The sequence below is a fragment of the Neurospora crassa genome, linkage group I, assembly GCF_000182925.2.
Source record: "Neurospora crassa OR74A linkage group I, whole genome shotgun sequence".
NCBI classification, from domain to species: Eukaryota; Fungi; Ascomycota; class Sordariomycetes; order Sordariales; family Sordariaceae; genus Neurospora; species Neurospora crassa.
This window is the reverse complement of record NC_026501.1, coordinates 4552402-4577428: the sequence shown is the minus strand read 5'-3', so window position 1 is coordinate 4577428 and position 25027 is coordinate 4552402. Positions and strand designations below refer to the sequence as shown.

The 25027-nt window shown below is 51.9% G+C and overlaps 5 protein-coding genes across 5 annotated transcripts; 1 reads left to right on the top strand and 4 right to left on the bottom strand.

The window, feature by feature from the left end:
• Positions 1 to 1331: 1331 nt before the first annotated feature.
• On the bottom strand, positions 1332 to 5230 carry NCU03104 (hypothetical protein; the record flags this gene model as incomplete). The annotated part of the gene is made up of 2 exons (XM_959870.1): positions 1332 to 5059; positions 5125 to 5230. 2 exons carry the CDS (start codon positions 5228 to 5230, stop codon positions 1332 to 1334), a joined length of 3834 nt encoding a protein of 1277 aa, XP_964963.1.
• A 3776-nt stretch (positions 5231 to 9006) lies between these two features.
• Positions 9007 to 14337, bottom strand: NCU03103 (hypothetical protein). The gene is made up of 4 exons (XM_959869.2): positions 13734 to 14337; positions 10833 to 13658; positions 10158 to 10779; positions 9007 to 10095 (listed from the first exon to the last, which is right to left on the bottom strand). Exons 1-4 carry the CDS (start codon positions 13941 to 13943, stop codon positions 9302 to 9304), a joined length of 4452 nt encoding a protein of 1483 aa, XP_964962.1. The 5' UTR covers positions 13944 to 14337; the 3' UTR covers positions 9007 to 9301.
• A 214-nt stretch (positions 14338 to 14551) lies between these two features.
• NCU03102 (40S ribosomal protein S11) lies at positions 14552 to 16536 on the top strand. Its single transcript, XM_959868.3, has 4 exons — positions 14552 to 14792; positions 14878 to 15000; positions 15277 to 15515; positions 15668 to 16536. Exons 1-4 carry the CDS (start codon positions 14738 to 14740, stop codon positions 15734 to 15736), a joined length of 486 nt encoding a protein of 161 aa, XP_964961.1. The 5' UTR covers positions 14552 to 14737; the 3' UTR covers positions 15737 to 16536.
• Positions 16537 to 17376: 840 nt separating this feature from the next.
• NCU03101 (hypothetical protein) lies at positions 17377 to 20830 on the bottom strand. The gene is made up of 3 exons (XM_959867.2): positions 20574 to 20830; positions 20214 to 20480; positions 17377 to 20152 (listed from the first exon to the last, which is right to left on the bottom strand). Exons 1-3 carry the CDS (start codon positions 20610 to 20612, stop codon positions 18308 to 18310), a joined length of 2151 nt encoding a protein of 716 aa, XP_964960.1. The 5' UTR covers positions 20613 to 20830; the 3' UTR covers positions 17377 to 18307.
• Positions 20831 to 21113: 283 nt separating this feature from the next.
• On the bottom strand, positions 21114 to 24032 carry ppm-2 (pentose phosphate metabolism-2). Its single transcript, XM_959866.3, has 5 exons — positions 23833 to 24032; positions 23483 to 23515; positions 22856 to 23411; positions 22341 to 22775; positions 21114 to 22271 (listed from the first exon to the last, which is right to left on the bottom strand). The coding sequence occupies exons 1-5, from the start codon at positions 23844 to 23846 to the stop codon at positions 21831 to 21833; spliced, it is 1479 nt and encodes a 492-aa protein (XP_964959.2). The 5' UTR covers positions 23847 to 24032; the 3' UTR covers positions 21114 to 21830.
• Positions 24033 to 25027: the final 995 nt, after the last annotated feature.

The window sequence follows — 25027 nt, the reverse complement described above, 5'->3', positions numbered from 1 at the left end:
TCGACATGATCGTTTCGTCGGTATGCCTTGGTGAGAAAGAAAGCTGTCGGCAAACTGACGTGGTACTTGTACAGTTGTTGTCAGGTGATGTCGTACATATACTCGCACATTTTTTGGTGATTGTTTTCCCTTTTCAATTTTTTTGTCTTGTTTGGTGTTTTCTGATTGATAGATGTCAAAAGATGAGTTGCCATGTAAGGATGCTGTCAGTCTCATATCACTGCTGCTGTTTCGCCTTTCGAGAGTGATAAAGTTGCTGCAATGAATTCTGGAAGATGTGGATAAGTCTGGTAAGAAGATGATGCTGACAGTAATCGTGACAAGAAATCGCAAACAGACATACTTAGGTCTGAAGCTGGTAAAAGATGTTCTGAAAACGACGAATGACTCGAACAGAAAAAGAACAGATAATCTGACAGAACGTTGTCGATTCGCCTTGCGAATGTGAGCGTGACTGACTCGGTAACGACGACGTTGAGGGTTGTGTTGCTGGTAGGACAGAAGGCAAGTGTGACTAGCTTGCCAACATGAGTTGTCGATCCGCAAACACGTAATGTCTCCGACTATAGGCGTCGAGAGATCAATGAGAAAATGCTTCCGATTATAGGCACCGGAGCTGATATCAGGTTGTCTTATTACCAAGCGTGACTTCTTGGTTGCGACATATCGAGAGACAGAAAACTGTACTCCCTATTTCTGGCCATCCCACCCACCCTTACCAGAAACCTGATATAGAAAGATTCGCAGCACCTGTTCCCGAATGCGGCCTTTCGGTGGCGACTGTGCGAAGGAACTCTATAGCCGAATGTACTCAGTGTGACCGCTGATGTCGACAATACGAGAGTGAGAAATGGGTAGTTGACTGATGATCATGAGAGGACAGGAATGACCAGCCTGTCATCATTTCACATACAACCAAACTCCCTGGTTCTGGCCAACCCGCCCACCCATGCCTAGAACCTCTTATTTAAAGTCGAGCCCGCTGGTGAGAGAAGTGTGTGTCATCGATGTAGAAGATTGTCGGAAAAGGGAAGAAAAAGGTGACAGTTCTGATGGAAAGGCGAAAAAAGATCCCGATAGACAACACACTCTCAAACCGAACGAACAAGACCGACAACAACCGGACACAGATCAAGGAATTCTAACAAGCTGGGAAGTTTTGCTTCGCGCCCCGCAAAACGACCCAGGTTCTCTGAGCTCCTACCCATACCCGCCTCATGCTCGAGAGAACAACGACAAGCTGGACTTATGTACGAACTTGAGTGGCGCCCGCCCGGGACCACCCATGCCGTTTATGCCATATGCTTATATGTCGCCTTGTGATCCTTGTCTTAATTGCCGGTGTTGCTGTGTGAAAGAAGGTTGCGACGCCTTCTTGGTAGTTTTGCGAGGGGCCTGCGCCGAATGACCTCCTCATCGGCCCTCTGAGGGCCCTCCTCATCGGACCTCTGAGGGCCCTCCTCATCGGACCTCTGAGGATGCTCCTCGTCCTCGCTGACCATGCCCAAAAGCTCCAGTTCAAGGTCAGTGAAATCCCTCTCGGCGTCCTGCTCCTCGCCAGGCGAGTCGCTGACAGCCGGAGGTATGATCTCACCGGCAGGGGGAGTTGCCGAGGTTGAAGGAGTGACCGGTGCCGGTGCCGGTGCCGGTGCCGTCGCCATCGCTCTGCTCGCCCGCGACCTGGGCATCGCAATCCTGCGCTGGCTGATCGGAATCCTAACCTCCTCGTCGGAGCTCTCGATTGAGCAATCAGAGTCTTCCTCATGCTCGGTGTAGATGTCCGCCCCTTCGGTTTGCCGCATTATCTCCACCTGCAAACTCGCCGAGGCATAATCCGCTTGAGTGAGCCTCTGACCAACCAGGAAGGCCTGGCGCATCCTGTCCATCTCATTCGTGGTCCAAACCGCGTCATGCACCCGGAAATTGGGATCATCCGGGGTGGTATGATCAGGCCTGAAGTCTTCTCCAAAGATGTTGGAGGGCGAGGCTTGGTTGGAGCCTGGTGCAGCAGCGGGAAGAATTGGCTGGAATGTCGAGATCGAGGTCAAGACCGGTGCACCGACAGGGAGAGTTGGCTGGAACACCGCATTGGTGAAGTCCAATCCAGTAGAGCGAGGAGGAGTGGGCGACCGGTTGGGGGGAGTCGGCGCCGAGCAAACCGGAGGAGGGCTCCCGAAGAGCGAATAGTCCCACGACCGAATGGAAGTAGGTGTACCCGGTGGTGACAAAACAAGAGAGCCGTTGCTTTCTCCATCGTCAACGTCAGGGGTGAACGTTGGCGAGCCCAACTCCTGCGTCTGATCTACCTCGGCCGGGTGCTCCGGGGGCTCAGGGTACTCCGAGGCTGATGGCTGTGGAAGATCGGGATACTCTGATTGCCAGTTGTTCTCTTCCGCATCGTGTTCGAGGACATAGTTCTGGAGCACCTGGAGCTGAGCCCACATCTCAGGCTCGCACACCTCAACGCCTGGGTACTCGTCGGTAGCCGGGGCTGACTGAGAAACCTCCTGTTCAGGTTGCTGTTGAGGAACATCCTGCTCTGATGGTTGCTCAACCGCCGGCGCGATACCCTGAGTTACTGCCACATCAAGCGGCGTGTCGACGTACCGGAGATCTGGATGAATCGAGTTGATGTCGAACTCGGGAAGAATATCGGCAACCACCGGCCTCTGCTCAGAGGTTACAGGAGAAGCTTGACTGTCAACAATCTGAGAAGCTGGAGTAACCAATCCCATGCCAGACTCTGCGGTAACGGAAACCGGACTAGGCTGAGGAGCCATTGGCGAGACCACATTGTCGAACATGTTGTCGAGATTGGGATCCACCAACATGTTGAAGTCAATCGTGTCGGAGACCAGGACGCGATCGGAAGTAGCTGCGGTCGGCTGCTCAACAATGTTCCAGGGTTGTTGCTGTTGGCCGGGGGTGAGCGCAGGGGGAGCCGGATAATCGAAGTGACCCTCCATAGTGGTATCGGTCTGGATGGAGTTGAAAGGCAATGCCATTTCGACCATGGGATACTCAAAGAACGTCGTGACCATGTCTGACTGGGGAACATCAACCATGTCGTGCTCAACATTTTGGGGCTGGATCAGAGAGGGCATCGTGAACTCAAAGTTGAAGTCGGTCTGACCTTCAGGAAACATCGAGGGAAGTTGCCAGATTGGTTGCTGAGAGCCGAGCGGGACAAGCTGAACAGCTTGCCCACCAAAAACGATAGTCTCAGGAGATTGCTGTGGCGGAAACAACTCCATTTCCGACGAGACTACGGGCGACTCTTCGTGCATCCAACCTTGGTGGCTGTCATCGCCGTCTTGCATCTGCTGGTCGTCGGATAGACCAGCGTTAACCGTAGTCGCAACTTCGATGTCCGTCATGGCCAGATCACGGTCCGGAGACACTTCACTGTGAGCCACTCCGTTGGACACAGGTCCTGCAAGAGACAAGACAGATGAATCCTCACCCATATCCACATCATCGTCCGAAGGACGGGCTGATACCGGCTCCATCAAGATGGAGTCTTCCACCGAATCAACGACAGAAGGAACGAGGTCATCAACAGGTGATGCGAGGGTTGCAAGAACGGGAACCTGGAGAGGCGACTGAACGCCATTTCCAACAGTCTTCTGTTCGTCTACAGATGTAGATACAGCAACAGAAGGGGAAATTCGCAAGACCTCAAGACGAAGTCTAAGATCCTCGATCTCCTGCTCGGACACGGTGTTCCGCTCGCTCAGCTGCAGTTGGGATACCACAGAGGGCGGAACAGAAGAGACCGTGACAATCTCCTGAATAGGCTTCTCCGTCAGGATAGGCTTGGGAGCGAGCTTGTCGGGCATGCTGGAAATACCACTGCCAGCAACCTGATCCTCAACAATGGTCCTAGAAACCAAGACTGGAGAGGGCGGTGTGATGACAATCTCCGGGGGGGTGAGCTCGATCTCCGCGTGGATCGGCTCCGGAGCGACAGTTGGTTCCGTAACGACAACCGGTTCAGAAATGGGTGCTTCAGCCACAGCTGCCGGCCTCGATACTGCCACTGCCATGAGAGATTCAGGAACCATCTCCTCATAGACAGAGTCCGAAATAAATAAATCATAACGGGGGGCCGGGACGTGGCGGCGAGACTTGGACAGCTTCTTCAGCACACGCTCGTAGCGGGTGCTCCGTACGGGCATCGGCTGAGGAGCATGCTGCGTGTCGGCCTCGGGCAGTTGTGGCTGGTTAGGCGCCGTCGAACCTGGCGCGGCCTCTTCAACGATCGTCGGGGAGCTCGTTGCCTGACGGGTCTTGAATTGCTCGACTGATATGCCCATTTCGCGCGCGGTCTTCTCCATTAGCAGTTCCAGACCTTTGAGCCGTTCTGGAATGGACGGACGAGGAGGGGCAGGACCGGCATGGACGATATCGAAAGCAGAGACGGCCGGGGTCGACTTGGCGACTTGGGTGTGCTCAGCCTGTTCCGGAATAACAGGGCTGGCAATTGGGCGGGCTACGTCTTCTCTGGTGCTGCGGTTCACAAGATGACCATCATCAAGATTCTCAGAACCCTGCCAGCCCTCGCGCTGGCAAAGAAGGTACTGAGGAACAGCCTGATGTTCCACGGTCATCTCGGACTGATCAACAGTCTGGTTGTCGGGGGCAATGAAAGGTGCCGGGGTGGGCGGAGGAACATATCGAGGAACGATAACAGGAAGGTACCACATCTCCAAGGACAGGTATACCTTTCCGGTGCGTTGTTGGCGGAGACGAACGGCTTGGGAGAACCGGAGAACCCATTGCGAAAACACCTTCCAAGCAGAGACTCCCTTGGAGGCGACAAACCAGACAGTTTCGGCGCAGCGACTGATTCTTCGACAGACCTTGCGATACCTGGGATGCTTCAAGCCGATGCGAACCAACTTGAAGACAAGAACCGCAAGAACAAGGCCAGTCGAAACCGAGAGAAACAGCCGACAGAGGTAGACGAGATCGAAATATTCAAGGAGCCTCTCGACAAGCTTCCAAAAAATCACCTCGGCTTTCTCCCACGCCACGACGGGGTGGGCGATTGACATGGCTATTTGAGGGAGCATTAGTATCACTGATTGCCTGTCCGTTCTAGACCAGAAACCATCGACTTACTGCAAAGATACAAGGCCCAGAGGCCGGAAGGGAGAGTGACAGCGGTGGTGAGGGCGCAAACCCCCAACCACACGATGGTGAGAAACCAGCTCAGGAGGTCTTCCATCTTGCTGGCACACTCAAAGCGAGGGTGCGATTGTTGTTGCTGTTGCGGTTGTTGTTGCTGCTGATGCTGCTTTGACAAAGGCTTGCTTGAACGATCGCGAATGCTGTATCGACGTTAAAAAACGGATGGTGCATGAGAGAAGAAAAGAGGAAGAGGAGGAAGAGGGAGAGAGATGGAGGGGTTTTTAAAGTACCGTCCACAATACTCTGCGGCCGCAGCATTCACTCAAATCGTAGTTGGAAGGTGCGCCAACCTGGTCAATATGCTTGAGGGAGGCCGACTTGGGATGAAATAGCTCCCAGGGCGTCCTCTGGTTGGTCAACCGGTATGGTTGCTCCGTGGTTACTATGGCAAGTGACCGGCGACCTTGAAAATAACGGCAGACCGGTCGAGTGAATGGCTCCTGGTACGTACTTGGCAGGTATTGAAACCTTCAAAATCGTCACCTGGACCCGTCGTCTGAACTTTCAGGTCCGCCTCACTTTTGAGCTGGCACTTTTCGACGGCGGGGTAAGGATCCAGGTTGGCAAGACCTTCACCTTGATCTCACCTTCACTTCCGCTTGATCAGGTGGACTATTCAGTGGCAGCGAGTCTATTCAGTGAAGAGGAATACCAGAGCCCAGGTTCAGGTTCAGGTTAGCCATCTACTTCCTAGGCATGTTGCAGGATCCTGACAGCCACTCTGCTTCACTTGTGCTCTAATCCGTGCTTCCCTATGTTGGTCCTGACCCCACGGTTTTGCTCCCATACCCTGGACAGTGTTCTTGGTCTCTACAAAGGAAGGTACCTCTGAGTATGCTTCAAGATAGCCGTGTTGTTGTCAAGACCCCGCCAACACTAGGCAGCCTTTCCTGCGTAATACCTATCTGTTTGAGGTAACCGGGCGTGTATTGAATCTTTCAACAATTCAGGATATCGCGGGGTCGTCCTCACCTCGAGGCTCCGGCCAGTGCGTATCGGGCTATTTTATGGCAGATTGTGGACACTCATCCTCCTATCAAGACGTATCGGTTCGACGAGGACCTTGATGGTCGCTCCGCCTTACTTTTGACTCCTCGGGTCGCCGTTTGTAGTCATATGCAGGTGCGGTACTTTGGATACCCCATCGATGGGTCATGCGGTCTTGCATTTCCTGCTATTAAGGGTGAAGATAACGAAGTGCAAAGTGAGATTTGGGTGAGGCCGAGCTCAGACCTTCGAAGCTGGGTGATGGGGAATGTCGGGACTGGTAGAGAGTACCTTGGGAACTTCGTGTCCAGAAAGACAGCGGGCGAGTGAAGATATTTTCCATGTACAAATGATTGAATTTCGGTTGATATATCTAGTGTAGGTGGCTGTTTTGGAGCTGAGTGCCAAAATGGTGGGAGATATCGTCGCGAACGCAAAAAGCCCAGCCCGTGAAGCATACTCTCTGGTCTTTATACGGGGTTGAAAGGGTGTGTTAGAGCAAAGCATTGGGAACCAGATCAGCTTTATGAATCACAGCGCAAAGGGAGCACGCAGGCCAGATGAGGAGCCCATATAGGATGCTATGCGGATCTTCCAGTCAATTGTATCGGTGGCATTATATGTTGCTACGCGCGCAAACAGTATTGCTCCAGGCAATCAGAGGTACACCAAAATGCCTTTGGTCGTGACAGCCTGGCGTGTCGCCCTTGACCAAAGGGGTTGCTACCCGTCGTATAACCATGATTCATTGTGCAATCAAGGAATGGCCATTAGGTATTTTTGATGATACATGATCACAATTCAGTTGACTTTTGCTGTCTGCCACTGCGCGGACACTCTCACGTCATCACCCTGGGATGTGTGATGTTGACAAGAAAGACTGTCGATTACACCCATCGCATGCAGCAATTATTGAGAGAAATCTTTTGGCAGTACGATGCGTTAGAGTGGTGTTGTATCGAATGGTGATAATGGTGTGAATTTGCACCACTTGGAGTCCTTTTTTGACAGTCCCTTCACACTCGCACTCCACCGTTTGGGTTTTTGTGTTTGCTTGGAACTAAACACTACAGTCCACAGGGAATCAAAATTCCACTCTCGTGGCCATTCACTGCATGCATAGTCCTCCCTTTACGTCGTCTTTATTGAGCGTTTTGTGCGATGACTTGGTGGAGATGGGGTTCTATCTTGGCGTTCTCGCTACTATCAAGACACTCAAATCGAAAGGCCCTAAATCAAGGAAATGGATGCAAAAAATGTGTCAAGGCCAGGAGTTGGATTGACAATGAAGAGGTTTCTTGCAAGAACTTTGAGCTTTTGCTTGGTTGTCGAACTTGATGCTGATAGGGATTCATTTGATGGTCTGGCATCTGCTAGCTGCCTACCATACACCATCCTAGGTTGCTTTTGTTCTTTTTTCTCTTCTTTTCTCCAACACTCACTTTCCGTTCCCCATCATTTTGAACTTGCCTCCAAACGCCCCAAACCAACTGCCTCCAATACGTACGTTTTTATCAAACATCAGGTATATTCTCAGACAGTTTTGTTGGCTTCTCGTGGTTATAATGGGTGATCAGGCAAGATGTGTTTCAGACATCTACATAATCTAGAATTGAGTATGCCATATCGCAAGTTACATCGTGCAATTTGTACGAGACCTGCACGATCGGATCTACCCATATATCAGAAACCAAAAGTAGGTGCGCATACCTGGACAAATTGAGACAGATAGGTAGAAAGCTGTGTTGAAGCCGTAGTGTGCATCAAATTTTAACCGCATTGAGCGTCTGCAAACGTTTCGCGATCATCGTTCCATGTCGTGCATTCTGCTATTAAGATCCAGATATCTTTTTATTTTAACATTGGTCCATTAACAAGATCAAAATTGGAGGTACCGTGTGTATACATCATCATGACTGTTAAACCAACCGGACGAGTCGGAACATGGTAGTCAGTCAAATGAAGGGTTTGGTCATCGCCGCAAATATCATCTATCACGCCAATGCGGTACATCAACAGATGTAGTCCATTTACTCTGAAAGTGTGTATGTCTGCTGCATACGTCATGTCAGGTCCTCGAATACGCACAGTAAACCTTCAACTTCATGTCTATCTCTCAACAATGCTAACGCTTTGAACCGCCGTCGCTACACCGTTCAGTTTGATCTTGGGTTAAAATTTTTGGTTCCTTTACAGCTTTTACCCTTCAGCCCACATTGAAGCCTGGAATCTGTTCGGTCTCAAAGACATTATATGAGCCTACATACATGCCTTGTAGATAGTTCGTGAAGGTCAACTATGTGTAAGGGAAATTCATAATCATTGTAATCTTGATATATGCGTAACGGGGCGGAGACATATCTTAAAATTGAACAACAGGGTAGGGTAGTCATTTATACCCACCTATTTTGTGCGTCGCGGTCGTTTTGACGTCTTAGCCTTGGTTGCTTCTGCATTGCTGAACGCGTGGACTAGAATAATCATGTGATAGAAAGCGTCCCCAGGAATCCAGACGAGAGAACTTTTCTTTTCTTTTTTTTTTTTCCTCTCCTTGGTCAAGGCTCAAGGGAGTAGGCTATAGGACAAAAGACAGCAGCCAGCCAACAAAGGAAATTCAGCTTGAGGGCACACCAAGGAAAATATGTATATCAAAAAGTCCACAAGCAAAGTAGACTGACTAAAGACCGCCAAAATGATCCAAGCAAATATATCAGAACCCAATTTTTGTCCATCAAAAGCATGGCATTTGAGATTTACAAAGCGAACCCCTTATCAGCATAGCGTAATCGTATTTCCAGAAACAGACACCAAAGACAGTCAATCAAGCGAGAACAATCAGTAGCCAGTAAACAATATAATCTAGCCAAGGGTATCTATCATCATACCAATACTCGATACTCAAAAGCCAAACTTGGACATCCTCCATCCGTACAATTCCCCGTCCATCCGATTTCAGGCATTTAACCGAGACAACACGGCGCTGTCGAAGTGAACATTGTGTAGAGTACACAACGGGTCATCCTATAAGGGTGCAGTCATTCAGCCGCTGTCGAACCCCTGCTCCATCCACCATCCACCTGAGCCTCCCGAATCCCCAAAGACCCAAACCCAAAAGGTTTGTTTACTTCAGCGCCACCCCCTGATCTTGTGGGCCCTGCAGGTGCTGCGTATTCGCACTCCCATTCGCCAACTGTGTCTGCCCAGAATGCCCCACCTTGGCACCCTTCGCCATCAGCCGCTTGTGCAACTCTAACACGACCTCACTCCATTCCTGTTGCTGCTGTTTCTTTCTGTTGCCGCGAGCTTGCTGCTGTTCCTTTCTCCCAAGCACTTGCTTCCCGAGCTTATTCTTGAGAAAGTCATTCAACTTGGACTTGGTGAACTGCTCGCCGTAAAGGACCTTGGCGTCTGATGTGACTCTTACGTCGAGTGCGTCGCTATTTTTGTTGTTAAAGATTTTCTCCAGGGCTAGACAAACTTCGACGCGAGTTTGTAGAGGTGCTAAAAGCAGCGAGGAGCGGACTTCGAGGGTTGTGTCGGATGTCCGAGTTACTTTGGTGGGAAAGCTCAGGTTGAGAAGCCGGATCTGCTCGGCTGCTGCGTCGGCCTTGTCCCACGCGTCGCTGACAATGGTGAGTAAGCGATTAACGGATAGAGAGGACTTTGAAAGAGCTTGCAGGTGGCTGCTGATGCATTCGATGAAAAAATTTCTTTCTGGTGTCAAGGGAATGACGTTGCGTTCGCGCTTGTGTGCGATGTATCGGATGTCAATAGTGGGTCCCTGTTTGTTTTGTTGCTTGAAGGAGGCCAAGTCGAAGGCGAGCTCGATCTCTCGCTTGTAGGTCATGAACATCACCGAAGCTTCGATCTTGTTGATGGCCCAGCCGGATTTCTCCTCCAGTTCGTCGACACGAGCTGCCGACATGTAAGTATCTGCTAGAACTGAACCTGAGCAACACCATAATGTAAACACGTACCTTTGAGTGAGCTGATCTCCGTCAAGCTCCACCCCCTGCACTCCTCCCGAATTTTGTCGGCCGCCGTGATATCATCCAAGCACTGCTGCTTCTGATCAGCCAGGGATTGAACGCCCGTCTGATGTTCCTCGACCTGTTGGCGAAGCTCCTCAATCTTCTTGCTCTTCTCAGCAATGGTCTTGTCAAGCTCGGTAAGCTCCGCGCGAGCAGCCTCAAGGTCCTCTGGGTCGCAGTCCTCAAGCTCTTTTTCGACAGCCTCAAGATTTTCCAACTCACGCTCAAGAGCTCCGTATCGCTTGGTCAGACTGGGAAGGACTGATGACAAGAGCTCCTGCTGCTTCCTTAGAAGCTCGTCGTCCTTGTCCATTCCTTCCGAGATCTTGAAGAGCCCCTCTTTGAGTCCTTCTTGTAGCTTCATGCGCCATTCATACCACATCGCCTTGCTCAATAGCCGGGCGTGGCTCTTGACGTTCTTGAACTGGTTATCCATGAGAAGCTTAAGCTCCGGAGTGGCCGAGATGTACTCCTTGAACAACGGCGGGTTTTCCACAAAGGTCTCGGTCTCGATATCGCGCACAATGCGGCGTCCCTCTGAGATGTATTTCTTCAGTTCACGACAGGACTGTTTGATGGTTAGCAAGGGACATGATATTGTGTTGTGCAAGGTTGACCTACATGCTGGTACAATTCTAGCATAGGCACCGTACAGGCACCAGCCACCACGCAACTCTCAAAGGTAACATCCTTATCCTCCGCAGATGTACTGTCTCGAGAAGCCCCTGGGGCAATAGTGTGTCTTCGTTTAGTCGTAGTGAGCTCCATAAACCGAATACTCGTCATGTTGAGGAAGTCCTGCAGATGAATGCGCTCTCCGTCGTCATCTCGTGGCTCCGCATTCGCATCAATGTGGCCGGTGTGGTCAAAGTCCATTGTAATTGTAGGCTGGTCATTCGCGACATCCTTGAAACGACCCTGATTTCTGGGTGTCATTGTCTGTGTGGGCGAAGACGGTATAGTTGGTGTGACAGTATTGTTGCTTGTTTGATCAACAGACTCAGAGACGGTCTCTCTGCCCGTTGTGGTCTCGGCCTTGGACGGAGGCGCCTGCAGCCTGATGTTCTTGACTGGACTGCCTTGATGTCCCTTCAGCCGTTTTACTCCATCCTTTTCTGGAGTATCTTCATCAATATCCTGGTCCAACTCCACGGGCCGCTTCCCCAAAAGGCCTTTTGCACTTCCTACGGCCAAGCTCTTCCGGCCACGTAAAGGCTTTTTCTTGGGCGTGAGCCCCTGAATCATCTCCATCAAATTGACAGTGGGATCTCGCTCTCCATCCGTTTCTCGCTCCAAAATCCGGCGACTGTTCTCTCTCTCTTCTTCCTCTCGCCTCTCTTTGTCAAGCTCAGCTTCCATTACTCGAGGGTCCGCAAAGGCCACAGCACGGCGTTGGCCATCGGGTTGACTGGGAATAAAGTCGGGAGCGGCCTCTCCAATGGAATCTCGGCGATCGATAATTTCTGCAACTTTAGGCGAGCCCAATCCCGGTCGGTCAGCGCCAACTCCAGAAAGACGGCGGTTCTGTGGTGTCAACACAATGCGTGGAGTGTTAAGCCCAGTAGAGGGATCCTGACGGAAAAGCTTCGATTTCAGGCTGAGTGGTGTGATTTTCGCCATGGGCGAAGCCGCGCGTATAGGTGAACTTGATCGGCTCCCAATCCTTCTAGGTGCAGGTTTTGATACCGGAGTGCCCAGCTGTGTCTCTGGAGCCTTTCCTGGCGAGGGCTGTCTTGCAAGAGGGCGCCTGTCCGGAGAGCTTCGAGTAGGCAGAATCCTGGTGGGCGAGCTCCTCAATGGCGAGCTCTGTAATGGCGAGCTTGGTGCATCATTAGACAGCCCCCCCGCTGCCATTGAGCTCGCAGGCGGCAAACTTTGACGGAGACCATTGTTCTGGAAGGCAGCAAGGCCAGGGCTTCCATTCTCATCTACAACCGCCGATCTCCGCCGCTTAGGAGAAGTTCGAATCACAGCCGTAGATGTCAGAGGCCGGATATTCTCTTTAGCTGTAGGCCCCGTGATTGATTGGCTTGTCGAGCCCTGCTGAGGAGTCGGGGCTGGTTTGATGATACCACCCACTACCGCTGTAATGTCCATCGCTTGGGTGTCGTTTGCCTCGTTTCCGGGCCTGTCCCGTAGAATTTGGCCAACACTGACAGTCATATCCATCATGGAAGCCTCGTCTTCGTCATCGTTCGTCCCACTGTTCGTCGTCGGCCGAGATTCCTGAGGAGCGTTGCCGAACGAGGTCCCGCCCAACACCGCACCAATTGCCGTGGTTATCTCCATCGACATGTCCTCATTAGCATCCGTGTCGAACTGGCTCACATCCGAAACCCTGCTGTGTCGGATTCCTCCTACTGCTGTTGGGAGCTCCATGGTTCTATCACCACGCGACGTTGTTGAAACTTCAAGCGACCTGGAACCCGGTCTAGCGGAATGCTCTTGGATGGTTGATGGTATTGGTTGTGCAATTATTCCTCCTATTGCCTTGGTAACGTCCATCGACATGTCCATGTCATCGCCATCGTCTCCCTCAGGTGATGGACTACTCATCCGTCGGATGATTCCACCCACGGCGGTGGTCATATCCATATCCGCATCCATATCCGTGTCCGGTACCTGATCAGCCTGTGTGAGATTGGAATGGGTGTGCTGACCACTGCCTTGGCTTGAGCTTCCCTGCGCAATGTTTTTCTTTCCCCATCCTGCGAACCCAGCAATAACCTCTTCGTCTTCATCCAGTCGTTGGGTCACAGCTCTTCGGGCCGCAAGTCGGAGGTTCTCATCCAAGTCCCCACTCGAGTCTGCGCTGAAATGCGAGCGTGGTGTTGCTATAGAGGCCGAGGTCAACTCTTCTGCTTCTACCGTCATCATAGTGCCGTCTTCAACATCCGAGTCATCGCTTGATCCGGTCATCTCCTCCGCTTGAATCTCAGCGACACTATCAGCATGCTCAAGGTCGGAATCGTACGCAATGGTGTCATCTTCGGCATTATCGGGCGAAGGCAGTGGTTTAGGAGCTTCCAAGGTCGAAGGGGCAGGGGATGGAGCGGCGGTCGAAGACGATGCGCGGCGTGTTGTATCTGTAGACGTTGTCGAATCTTGGGGAAGTTCGATCTCATGAAAGGTGTGCAGGGTGGCTTCGGCGGCAAAGGACACTCTCCGGTTGGCAAGTGACTTTCTGCGCGCTTCCCTTCGCTCGTTATTGTCCTTCTCAACCTGCGCCCGCTCCTTTTCCTCGCGCTCTCGGGCAGCTGCTTGCTGCTCCTCCTCAGTGCGTACGGCTACCCTGGTCCCGCCCTCGCCGCTGTCAAATGAGCTCGTCGATTGATCGGTGCCGCTGACCTGGCTTCCGGCTTGTCGCGATTTGAATGTAGGGATTTCTGGGAGCGAGGTCGGCTTGAGAATGGACCTTGGGGGTGGACGTGATGGTACGGCCAGAGACTACAGTGAGATGGCTATTAAGTGTCATGTCTAACTACCTAACCAGGAAGGGTTCAGGGGTGCTGATGAACGTACGGCTCTGCGATTACCATTGCCTGACTTGAATATGTCAAGACTACCTGGCCCCATGCTCTTACTGCGCATCTTCTTGCGACCAGCGCCCATAGCGCCGATATCAACAGTTGCATTGTCCTTCTCTGCTCTTTTCTTCGTCGGTGAGCCGCCGCTTATCGATTTGCGCGGGATCCGCGTCGGGGGGAGCGTAACATCTTGTTGCGACGTCATGTCGACTTTCTGCCGTTGACGGGTTTGGCTCTACCTCTCCCAATTCTCAATTGGAGTCTCGTATGTGGTGTCCGCTGTTCATGGGCGACAAATGAAGTGGCGCACCAGCATCGACGAAGTGGGTGGATAGATGATTGTATAGTATAGTTACACGTTCTTTTCCTAGGTTTGGTAGTTGGACGCGACTTTGCCCCTGCTTGGCGTCGCGCATCCGCATGACATTCCACAATCTTTGGATTCAGGCTAGGTCACTCAGATCCTCCAGCCGCAAGGGTCGGGTCCCGTCGGCGGGGCAGACTGTTTACTTTTGCGACAGTGAACACGCGAATAATAGAGGGGATGAAGGGCGCCGTAAACACAAATCCCAGGGCGCTGTTTTGCGCCCCAAACTGCCCCGGCAACTTGTAGGTACCTAACTCCCGTGAGTGCGGAGGGGGGGACTGTGGTTCGCGGTTCTGGACATGTCCAGTCCCGCTATCAGCCAGTCGCAAGTGGATAGTGCGCGAGGCATATGTGGCTAAGGCACACTTGTGGCTGGTGTGGTGCGATTGCTGGTCGTTCGAGCGCCAAGACACCCCTCAGTGGGCAGAGTTTTGCGGTGCTGGTTAAGGTGCCTGGTGGTCAAGGCGGCTCAAGTGTGGCTTTGCACCGCCGCTTCCACACTTTTTCGGATTTCAAGCCCCAAAAAATATCCCCAACTGGCAAAATTGTGAGCCCCGTGGAATTTCGACCTTCCTGCCAATCTCACCTCTCACGTACCATAGCACCATCTTGGGCATCACCCGACCGGCAAGATGGCTACCGAACTGACCGTGCAGAGCGAGCGCGCTTTCCAGAAGCAGCCTCACAGTGAGTTTTTGCACCTGGGAGGAAATGCAAGGGAAAAGATGACAATGGGGAAATTGGGCGCGCTGACAAGCTTCGATTTTCAAAGTCTTCCTCAACAGCAAGACCAAGGTCAAGTCTGCCCGTCCGGGTAAGGGTGGCCGGAGATGGTACAAGGACGTCGGCCTGGGTTTCCGTACCCCCGCTGCCGCCATTGAGGGCCAGTACATCGGTACGTTTTCATGAACACCCGTGAGACGAACGTCTATCAGATCAGCCCGACTCTTCCTCGACCGTCCCGCCGACTTTGTTGCGAAATGCGAACCGACGAGCACAAAACATGCGACAGCACGAAATATTGAAGGCGAACAACACGCAACACGATACAACAAGAGCAATATCATGAGCAAGCGAGCGGTGACGGCAAGGAAAGGGGGCGATTTGACGAGAGACGAAATGAGACGAGAAGGAGGAGCAAATGGCTGATATGAATTGCCTACTACTACAGACAAGAAGTGCCCCTTCACCGGCCAGGTCTCCATCCGCGGCCGTATCTTGTCCGGTACCGTCGTTTCCACCAAGATGCACCGCACCATCATCATCCGTCGCGAGTACCTTCACTTCATCCCCAAGTACAACCGTTACGAGAAGCGCCACAAGAACCTCGCCGCCCACGTCTCCCCCGCTTTCCGTGTTGAGGAGGGTGACAAGGTTACTGTTGGCCAGTGCCGTCCCCTTTCCAAGACTGTACGTCCATATTCCGATATCAACCCTCCCGAGGGGCCGAGGACGACTCCTGAAATCTGGCGCGAAGCACCAAACGCGTCAGGCTATTTCGAGCGACCAACCGGTTCTCTCTCTTTTTCTTTAATGGCGAGGCTGACACGATATGCTTACAGGTCCGCTTCAACGTTCTCCGCGTCCTTCCCCGCACCGGCAAGTCCGTCAAGAAGTTCGCCAAGTTCTAAATGCAGTCTATGAGAATGCTGAAGGGTGGGGGCTTTTCGGAATTGAGCATTTCTGGCGCGGTTCTTGCTTTGAGGGCTTGTTAAATCAGTTACAATGGGCCGGTCCGGCAGGGGAAAACTGCACGAAACAGTACACAAGTAAAAATGTGTCATAGAGGCAGTGCCGACTGAATGAAATCCGCCGAATGAACTTTGACGAAGAGTCAAAACAAAATGGATATGATACCTTGTTTCGGTGGTTTTGGCAACACTTCATGAGCCCATACGTTGTACTTGTCACGAGTTGCTGGTTACTGATGAAGAGTTCTGATACCGAAAGAACCCAAATGCTTTCATGGGTCAGAAAACGATATACGGACAATCACGATGTTCGCGTCAAGACTGCTCCAACTACGATAACGTCACGACACAACACGACATGTCACGACATCCACTGCGAAGCTCGAGATGGGGATCGATGGAAGACATTGAGCGGCTGACACTAAAAGGCATACGCGCTACTACACTACCTTATAGTCATTTAGTCGAATAGAAACCGGATGAGCCAATGTGGCACCTGCAATACTCGTGCATTTGTAATGTAAAGTTTCAGCAGGCTATCTGAAAGTCCCCTTCCAGTACAAATTGCGATGGCAGTTACTCTTATACATACGGCCTCTCGCCACTACCCTGCTCAACGTCAAACCTCTCGATCTCCGACAAGGTGTTGTTCCAAATTGTTAGAGAAAGGGAAGCGGGAACCCAATCACAAACCCATGGCCTCAGTCGAGGACAGTTTAGCAAGCCTAATTTGTCTAACACCAAATAGATGCACTCAATTACTCTCTTCCAGAGAAAGTCTCCAGGTTTGTATTCCAGGCTGTGTGGCACAAGCTTTTATGCTTACGAGTACACTACACTACACGCACCGCGGACTAGTAAACAGGTTCTTCTATATGGTCTGAGAATAAACAATGCGAACCACCGCGACAACTCTTCGTAACCGTGGAGAAACCAAAAAAAAAAAAAAAAAATATTCTAAAAAAAAAAATCGACAATGTAATCCGTATTGTGATTTCTCGTAAAAGGATAGATAAGACTCTCTGCTTTATCGGGATTTCATTGTTCATAGGTAGTAAAATCCACGTGAGGTGTGTATCGCTTATTTTGTAGTTAAGTTCCCCGTCAGAACTCCGACTCGATTCTAGACAAATTCTAGACAAACACAGCTTTACACATCAGTTTAACGGGAAAAAATGTGGTAGAATTACACACCTTTTGTGTGTGTGTGTGTGTGTGTGTGTGTGTGTGTGTGTTCTGCACTTTTGAATCGTGTGCCACTTTGCTGTGCCGTACATAAAGATAAGGAGATGTTATTCCCAGACGGAACCAGAGGTTTTCAATTAGAGGGGTATCAAAACCAACCTAAGTTTTCTTATCATCAATTTTACTACTAGTACAGGTCAAAACAAAGGTACGGAAGCCTTTTAACACGAAGCAAGAGTAAACTTGATGTTTGATGTATAGTAGCACTGCTACGCCATGCTTCCAACTTTTCACACCATCAAAAGGTGAAATATACCTTGATGGAAATGTAGTACACATCTTCTACGTATACCGAATATGCGAATACAGCAAGGAAAGAGAGTGAGTGGTATAGGGGACCAAAACATTACAGCAAAACCATCTAGACTATAAAGTGGAACCGCGATAGTTGCAAGCGATTCGATCAGTGTATACCAAACTACACTATTTTGTTCTTTTCTCCTTTTCGTTGCATAGCCCGGAGTATGGGATGCTCCCTACCTGTTACCGATTCCCTACGCCTCAATCCTCCTAGCGTCCTATGAACATGAGCGGGCACAAATGCACGCCGATATGATCAGTTATCCTCACCCTGAATGACCATTACTCAATAAGTCACCAGACAACAACCCATACTCAAGCCCACCACCTGGTTACTTGTACTACCGTTTGAATCTTCGGGCTAAACTAAGCCGTCCCGTGCACTTTGTGGAAGGATAGCAGCAAGGCATTCCGCTTTGATGGGTCTCCTTGGGGTTGAGTTTACGGTGACGGCTTCTCAATACTTCAAGAGCCCTGTGGGCAAATAATGTGCGCTGGACGGTTTGACTAGCTCTACCCTTACCTTCCCGCGGTGAGCAACAAATTGTCCTTAGCAGAAGTCCAGGGATGAACTCTTTCAGGATGGGCTGGGGAACAGAGTTTACTTAGACGTTCCATCACCTCGTCAACGGCTTTGTAGGATAAAAGGGAACTTTGGATATTTTTGAAGCTACGCCCTTCAGGCTGAGCGGTGAGCAGAATCGTGTCTTGCCAGCCAGTCCACAAGCGTGTGATCAAAGTGCATTCGTGCTCGTACCAATCTATAGGTTCTGGAGGGAAACAAATATATTCGTATCTCTGCATAGCCGCGTCCTCGGAGTGGGCTTGATTGGGGGCTTTATCGTCCTCCTCGGTTTCATAAGTCCATGGACCTCCACGCTTGTGTGCCAGACTTTGATGTCGTCCCTCCAGGTCTTTCTGTGTTTGCTGCGCTGATTGCAAGGAAGCGTTGGTACCAGTATCCGCCTAGACAGGTGGAGTGTTCCCGGCGCTACCAAGCCCAGCCCCGGGAGAGGACTGGTCAGCACCGGCACTATGGCTGACTTCGTGGAAGGCATCCCCAAACGCAGAGTCCTCCATATCCATGTTCAGATCTCCCAAATCATCGCCACCTGGCCCCACGCTAGGCGGGTCGTAACCAGCGAGGGCCTCGCCGGCGGTATCGAGATCGCCCAGTGAGCTGAAGTCAATACCTTCGCCCGTTGGGGTGGGCGCCACTGATGCGGGTTTACTCGAAGGTTGGGGAACCTGCTGAGCAGGAACGCCAACAGCATCACTGTGGCCAGCCGTCGTTGGCGGTTGGGGGATAGAGGCAGTTGTGGCACCCGAAGGGTTAGTAGCAACGGGCACTTGATCGGGCGCAGATGTTGCAACCTTCGCTGAGGCTTCTGCGTCAGCGTCCTCCATATTAATGTCATTTCCACCCTGGTTAGTTGCAGGTGGTTGAGGTGAGGCCACGTTGGCGGCTGAAGGAGTGGCAGCACTCGAAGGGTTCGCCGAAAGATTCAGAGCTTGAGGGGTTGATGCTGTCGAGAAACCGCCGGCGGTATTCATCTGGTCAAGCAGGCCGGCCGCGGTACCTCCCATATCGATGTCAGAATCACCAATGATCGCACCGCTAGCTTGAGAGCCGGCTTGCGATGGCTGGCGAGACATGGGTGGGGCCTGTCCTACCGATGGAAGGCTGGGTTCTGGCTCAGGAGCTGACTCTTGGTAGCCACCATCCTCAACTCGGTGAACATCATGGACAACGGTGGCAGGCTTCCCCACAATCTTTTCAACACTGGCAAGAATCTCTTCCAGTGCTCTGGTGTTCCTTTGACCCTGCCGGCTACTGCCGTCCTCGTCATCTTCGAGACGTCCCTCAAGGCGCCAGGCTTCCGAACCAGTTTCTTGAACCGCGAAACGCAAATCTTGTTCTGCTTGCATGATAGCCGATTGCTTTCTCAGGCTCGCTAGAGCCTTTTCGTGGTCGGCCTTCATCCGCGCAATCTCTTCCATGTCGGCCTTGTTTTTCTCCAATACACGCTTGCGAAATTCGTCTGCCACCCCTGGGGCCAAGTGTCCCGTATAAGGCTTTTTAGGCCCATGATCTACCGCCTCGGTACTCTGTGCCTCAAAAATACCCTCTGTAAGCGAGGCAAGCGCGCCTTTGCGTCCCAGTCCCAGGTCGGAAACTTCTATCTGGCCAATTTGATAGGGGGAAGACAAGATTTCCTCCATCCATTCGTGATTTTGTTGATACCGAGCGATGCTCACCTCGCGTGGCGTAAGGTGGTCGAAAAGGTCACCACGGGACACATCCTCCTCGTCATCAAAAGCACCTTCCAAGCTTTGCAGCTGGCCTGCCATCTGGCTCGGATGGGCTCCTGGTGGCTGTCCATGCCCACCCCTGCGCTTGGATGAGCCGGCCACTGCACCCGGATGCGGAGGGTAAGCCATTGTCGGAGGAATGTGGCGAGGCGGCATTGGCGGGGCGTACATCGACTGACCCCGTCCTGGAAGGGGAAGTTGTGGCCAGTTCACACGATCCGATAGCATAAACTCCTTCTTGACGATCTGGCCCATTTGGAAAAGTTGCTGGCGATAGTTGATAACCTGTTGCATCTGGGGGCTGACGGAAACCATTTGTACGTGGATCCTGTCCTGTTTGTCGGCAGGTCCATAATGCACAATCCAGAGATTAGGGTCCACCTGCGGTGCATTCGGCACTGGCGCTGGGCCGGGAACGAGGCGAAACCGTTTTCGAGAGTGTATCGTGTGCTGCTCCCCTGGTCTAAATCCCGACCGTTGGATGTAAGCCTCGAGCACCTATTCGCTAAAGTCAATTCTCACGCCCAGGAACGCCGCAACCTCAGAAAGAGTGTCATACCAAACCGTTCCCGGCAGGCTGATGGTAAAAGATCTCGGGACCCGACCATATATATCCATCGCTGGAGAACTCAACGCCTCTGCGGGCAGAAGGTTGCCATGTCAGGTATATGGACCCATCGTTGGGGCAGTCGAGGTATGTCCAGAAGAATGGAGCCGTGTCACGGGCGATTTTGGGTGCGGCCGTCAACCACTTTGTGACCTCTGGTAGTTCGACCCTAGGCTGAAACGCATAGCGGAAGGTGGAAAGGAGGTGAACATGAGGAAGCTATCAGAAAAGTTTGGGTTAGTCGTCTGTAAAGGCACACCAATCGACAAAACAATGGATAATGCAGAGCTATGCTGTCAAGGGACATCATACCAAGTCCTGGTGCACGTTTTGGCTCGGATCGCCAGCCATTGTGCTTTGGTCGAGGTTAAAATGTGAGGTTTGTTGGAAAGAGGAGATATTGTGAAGTGAGGATTATTCCTGTGTGAGCATGCCAATCCGGGGAGCTAGTAGTAAAGCTAATATTATCTTCTGGCGTTGTCAATGGCGGATGTACTCGTGGATGATGATTGGAAAACGAGGTGCCTTGTCCCGTCGCGTTTGAGGTGGATTTCCGGGGCGTTGCGCGCTTCGTGGATTGACAAGGGAACTTTCCGTCCAGGAACCAAGCTACGCAGGCGGGCAAGTTCCAGCCAGTTACAGCGGCAGGCAATGGAGCCGCTTGGCGGCGGCAGCCCCACAACAGTATACATCAATGCTTAAAAGTTTGTTAGCGCGGTTCTTGTGACCGGGGTTTGCGAGACTTCACAGAAAAATAACGGGACAACCACATTCATAGCGGAAAAATGAAGAAAGTGTATAAACTATTCGAAACGCATCTGGTTGATACCAACTTCTTGCATCAAAAGAGGTGGAATATTCGTTGAGTTGCGAAGAGTGTGTAGTAAAGTCCCGCGCTAACGAACTTTCAAGGGGTGATGTGTACAGTTACACGTGACTACCTCGTCGCTCAACCTAGCCAACTCCATTCAAATGCTCACGGGTGACCTGCATCTTGATAAAGCCAATTTATTTATTTTTGCCATGATTCCAACAACCGCTGCTAGCCTCATGTCGACTCGAGCCTCAGTGGCCCTGTTTCAGCCTGGTTATAAAATCGCTGTATACACCATCATTCGACAGGATGGAACGTGGAAAGGCACGTAGAGGACATCTCATAGATAGCGAGGAACCACAATCCCTAGTCTGAACCAACGGTTTGTCGCTGTATTTCAATGCTCAGTGTCCGTCTCATCGGTCTCGTTCTTCACTACTCCTGAGCCGCCGGCAGTAGCTAGTCTTCCGTCCCTGCACGATCGGACGGGCATGGATCGCAGGCATTCTTCACTGGTTTCAATGCGGTACAGCATCATAGTTCTTGTTCACTGCGAGTGGGAGAAAAAAATTCGAATTCCAGTTCATGCTAAAGTACCACTTTTTAATTCCAGTTCATACCATAAATCGGCATCTTGGCTGATGCATCTTACGTGTTTACCCTTTCGTTAGTTGCCAAAACACTGAAGCAACCGTTCCCAATGTCTAGATCGTCTCCTGACCAATACATCGTATCCATTCCATACCGTACTTTCTTTACGCCTGGTAGGTGGAAGCGGAAACGTTGCCGCCGCGGCCAGTCCAGTTGACGTGGATGTACTTGCCCTCGGGGTACTTCTCGTTGGCGTACTCGGGCTTGACCAAGAAGGTGTGGGCGCCGAAGTAGTCGCGCTGAGCCTGGAGCAGGTTCGCGGGGAGGTCCTTGGTGCGATAGCCATCGAACCACGACAGAGCAGTGGAGAAAGCGGGAGTGGGAAGACCAAGGAGAGCAGCCTTGGCAACGACGTCACGCCAGCCGGGCTGGGCCTTGTGGATGGCCTTGTTGAAGAAGTCGTCGAACAAAAGGTTCTCGAGGTCGGGGTTCTTGCGGTAAGCAGCGGTGATGTCCTTCAGGAAGACGGAGCGGATAATGCAACCACCGCGCCACATGAGGGCAATGGAAGGCTTGTTGAGCTTCCAGTTGTACTCCTTAGCAGCCTGTGATCAAAATAGCGTTAGCAATCGCACCTCGGTGATAGTCTGTTTCTGTTCTGCGCATCCACATACCTCCTGCATGAGCATGAAGCCCTGGGCATAAGAGATGATCTTGGAAGCATAGAGAGCCTGCTCGAGGTCCTCCAAGAACTGCTCCTTATCACCCTCGAACTTGTTGGCACGGCCAACAAACTCGAGCTTGGTGGAGGCCTTGACACGCTCCTCCTTGATGCCAGACAGGCAACGAGCAAGGACAGCCTCGGCGATGAGGGTGACAGGCATGCCCAGGTCAAGGGCGTTGACAGCAGTCCACTTGCCGGTACCCTTCTGGCCAGCCTTGTCGAGAATCTTCTCGACGAGAGGAGTGCCATCATCGTCGGTGAAGTACATGATATCCCTGGTGATCTCAATCAGGAACGAGTCGAGAACGCCCTTGTTCCACTTGGCAAACACATCGCCCATCTCCTTGTGGGAGAGGCCGAGACCGCGCTTCATAATGTCGTAGGCCTGTACCAAGTCATCAGTTAGATCGGTGTCCTCATTCGCCTCAAAAACCACGTATGGCAGAGTGCATTGGGGCTACTGACCTCGCAGATGAGCTGCATGTCACCGTACTCAATGCCGTTGTGGACCATCTTGACGTAGTGGCCAGCGCCCTCGTCACCGACCCACTCGCAGCAGGCCTCGCCATCGCTCTTGGCAGCAATGGACTGGAAGATGTCCTTGATGTGGGGCCAGGCAGCCTCGTCACCACCGGGCATCAGCGAAGGGCCGTAGCGGGCACCCTCCTCACCACCAGAGACACCGGAACCAACGAAGTGGAGGCCCTTGGAGGCAAGGTACTTTGTCCTGCGGTTGCTGTCGGGGAAGTGAGAGTTACCGCCATCAATGATGATGTCGCCCTTCTCGAGGAGGGGGAGAAGAGTCTCGATCCAGTCATCGACGGGCTTGCCGGCCTGGACGAGGAGCATGATGCGGCGGGGGGACTTGAGCTTGGAGACGAACTCCTCGGTGGACTTGGCACCAACGATCGACTTGCCCTTGGCCTCGTTGGCAAGGAAGTGGTCGACCTTGGAAACGGTACGGTTGAAGGCGCAGACGGTGAAGCCATGGTCGGCCATGTTGAGGATCAAATTCTGACCCCTATTACACACCACGTTAGCGAGGCCCCGTGCGGCACGGTTGAGGGGGATGCTCGACGAGCATTAACTTACATGACGGCCAGGCCGATGAGGCCGATATCAGCGCTTGGGGCATCGTTAGCACTTGTCTGACTTTGAGATTGGGACTGGGAGCCCGGTTTCACAGCTCCGCCAACAATGATGTTCGCTAGGCGAGCGCTGGAGGCACTCAGTTGGTATGCAGGGCAAACAGGGCAAGCAAGCTCTTTCCGTCACACATCACGGCGAGAGGACTATTGCTTCTTTGAAGGAGGTCCCTCGTCGACACACAGTCACATCCTGACCGCCATCAGAATGTGCGCCGTGGCAGAATCGAGAGCTTCCAACAGAGAACGTTCACAGGCGGGTAGAGCGGGGGAGGCGGGGTAGTGAAAAGGACTTACACAGGTCCAGACATGTTGTAGGCTTTTGTAGGGTATCTTGGTTTACGATTTCTCAAGCGTTTGGTTGTTTGGAAGAACAAGAAGCAAAAGGCAAGATAAATAAGTTGGAAAAGATGAGATTACTCAACGAAGAGGGATTTCCAATTGGAAGGGGGGGGAGGGAGGGGGTCAAATAAAGGATGTACCTGCGAGCTGAGGTAATGACGAAACTTTGAAGAGGGATCCTGGAGCCTTCGACTTCGGAGGGGTCAATCAGCGTGGCAGTGGGCAAGCCAAAATGTAGCAAGTGGAAACACTTCCAAAATCCGAACAGGCCCTGCATCATCTTGGCCTGTACCTTTCGGTAGAATATCCCTAGTTGCAGACCGGCGATAGCACACGAGTTCCACTCTTGTCGTCCGCTCTGGACATCTCACTTTTTGACATTTGCACCCACGGGAGACAACCGCCAGTCGCGATCGCCGTTGCCTCGCTGCATCATTCAGTCGATGTTATGGAAAGTCGAGTGGGCAAGTGTTCGCCCTCTCTCATCTTTTGTCCCGAGGACATGGAATGGGGTATTCATCCTTCCAAACTCGATCTCCGTACGGTGCGATGACAGCTGCAGAATGGATAGCCCGGCATTTTCTTCCGTGGACCTGGAAGAAATTATTCCGCCGTCATGCCTCAGAAAACCCCCGCGGCGGGATCGGAAGGCTCCATGTCCCATTTGTTGGTCTGGATCAGCCATGGTGCGAAACGATCCACTCATTCACCACTTCGTTGAGGTCAACCATTCCAACCTAGAGAGCTTGGCTTTTGATGCCAATGTGCACCGAGCCGGTACGAGAGGCAAACCCGGCAAGGTATATATCTCAGCACCATACATCTCTACCCAAAATAACGGTCAAGAATGTCAAGCAAGCTGGTTATCGGAGATGTTCATAGAGGTCATTGGACTCTCATTTACTATGTACAGCAGGGCCGATAGGCATATCCGTCGAGCACTCACAAAGTTGACTGAAGTAGCACAAGGATGGCAGCTTTGTCTTTATATTTGTAAGTTTGTTCACCCCCAGCCACCCCTGCCAAAGCGTGTTTTTAGTCTGTTGCGGTTTCGCAATCCCGTCCTTCCTTCATGCTCCCAAACCTATGACGGACCAAACGGAAACGGTTAGGTTCATTGCCCGCGACCCCTAGTTTGGTCTTTGCGTGC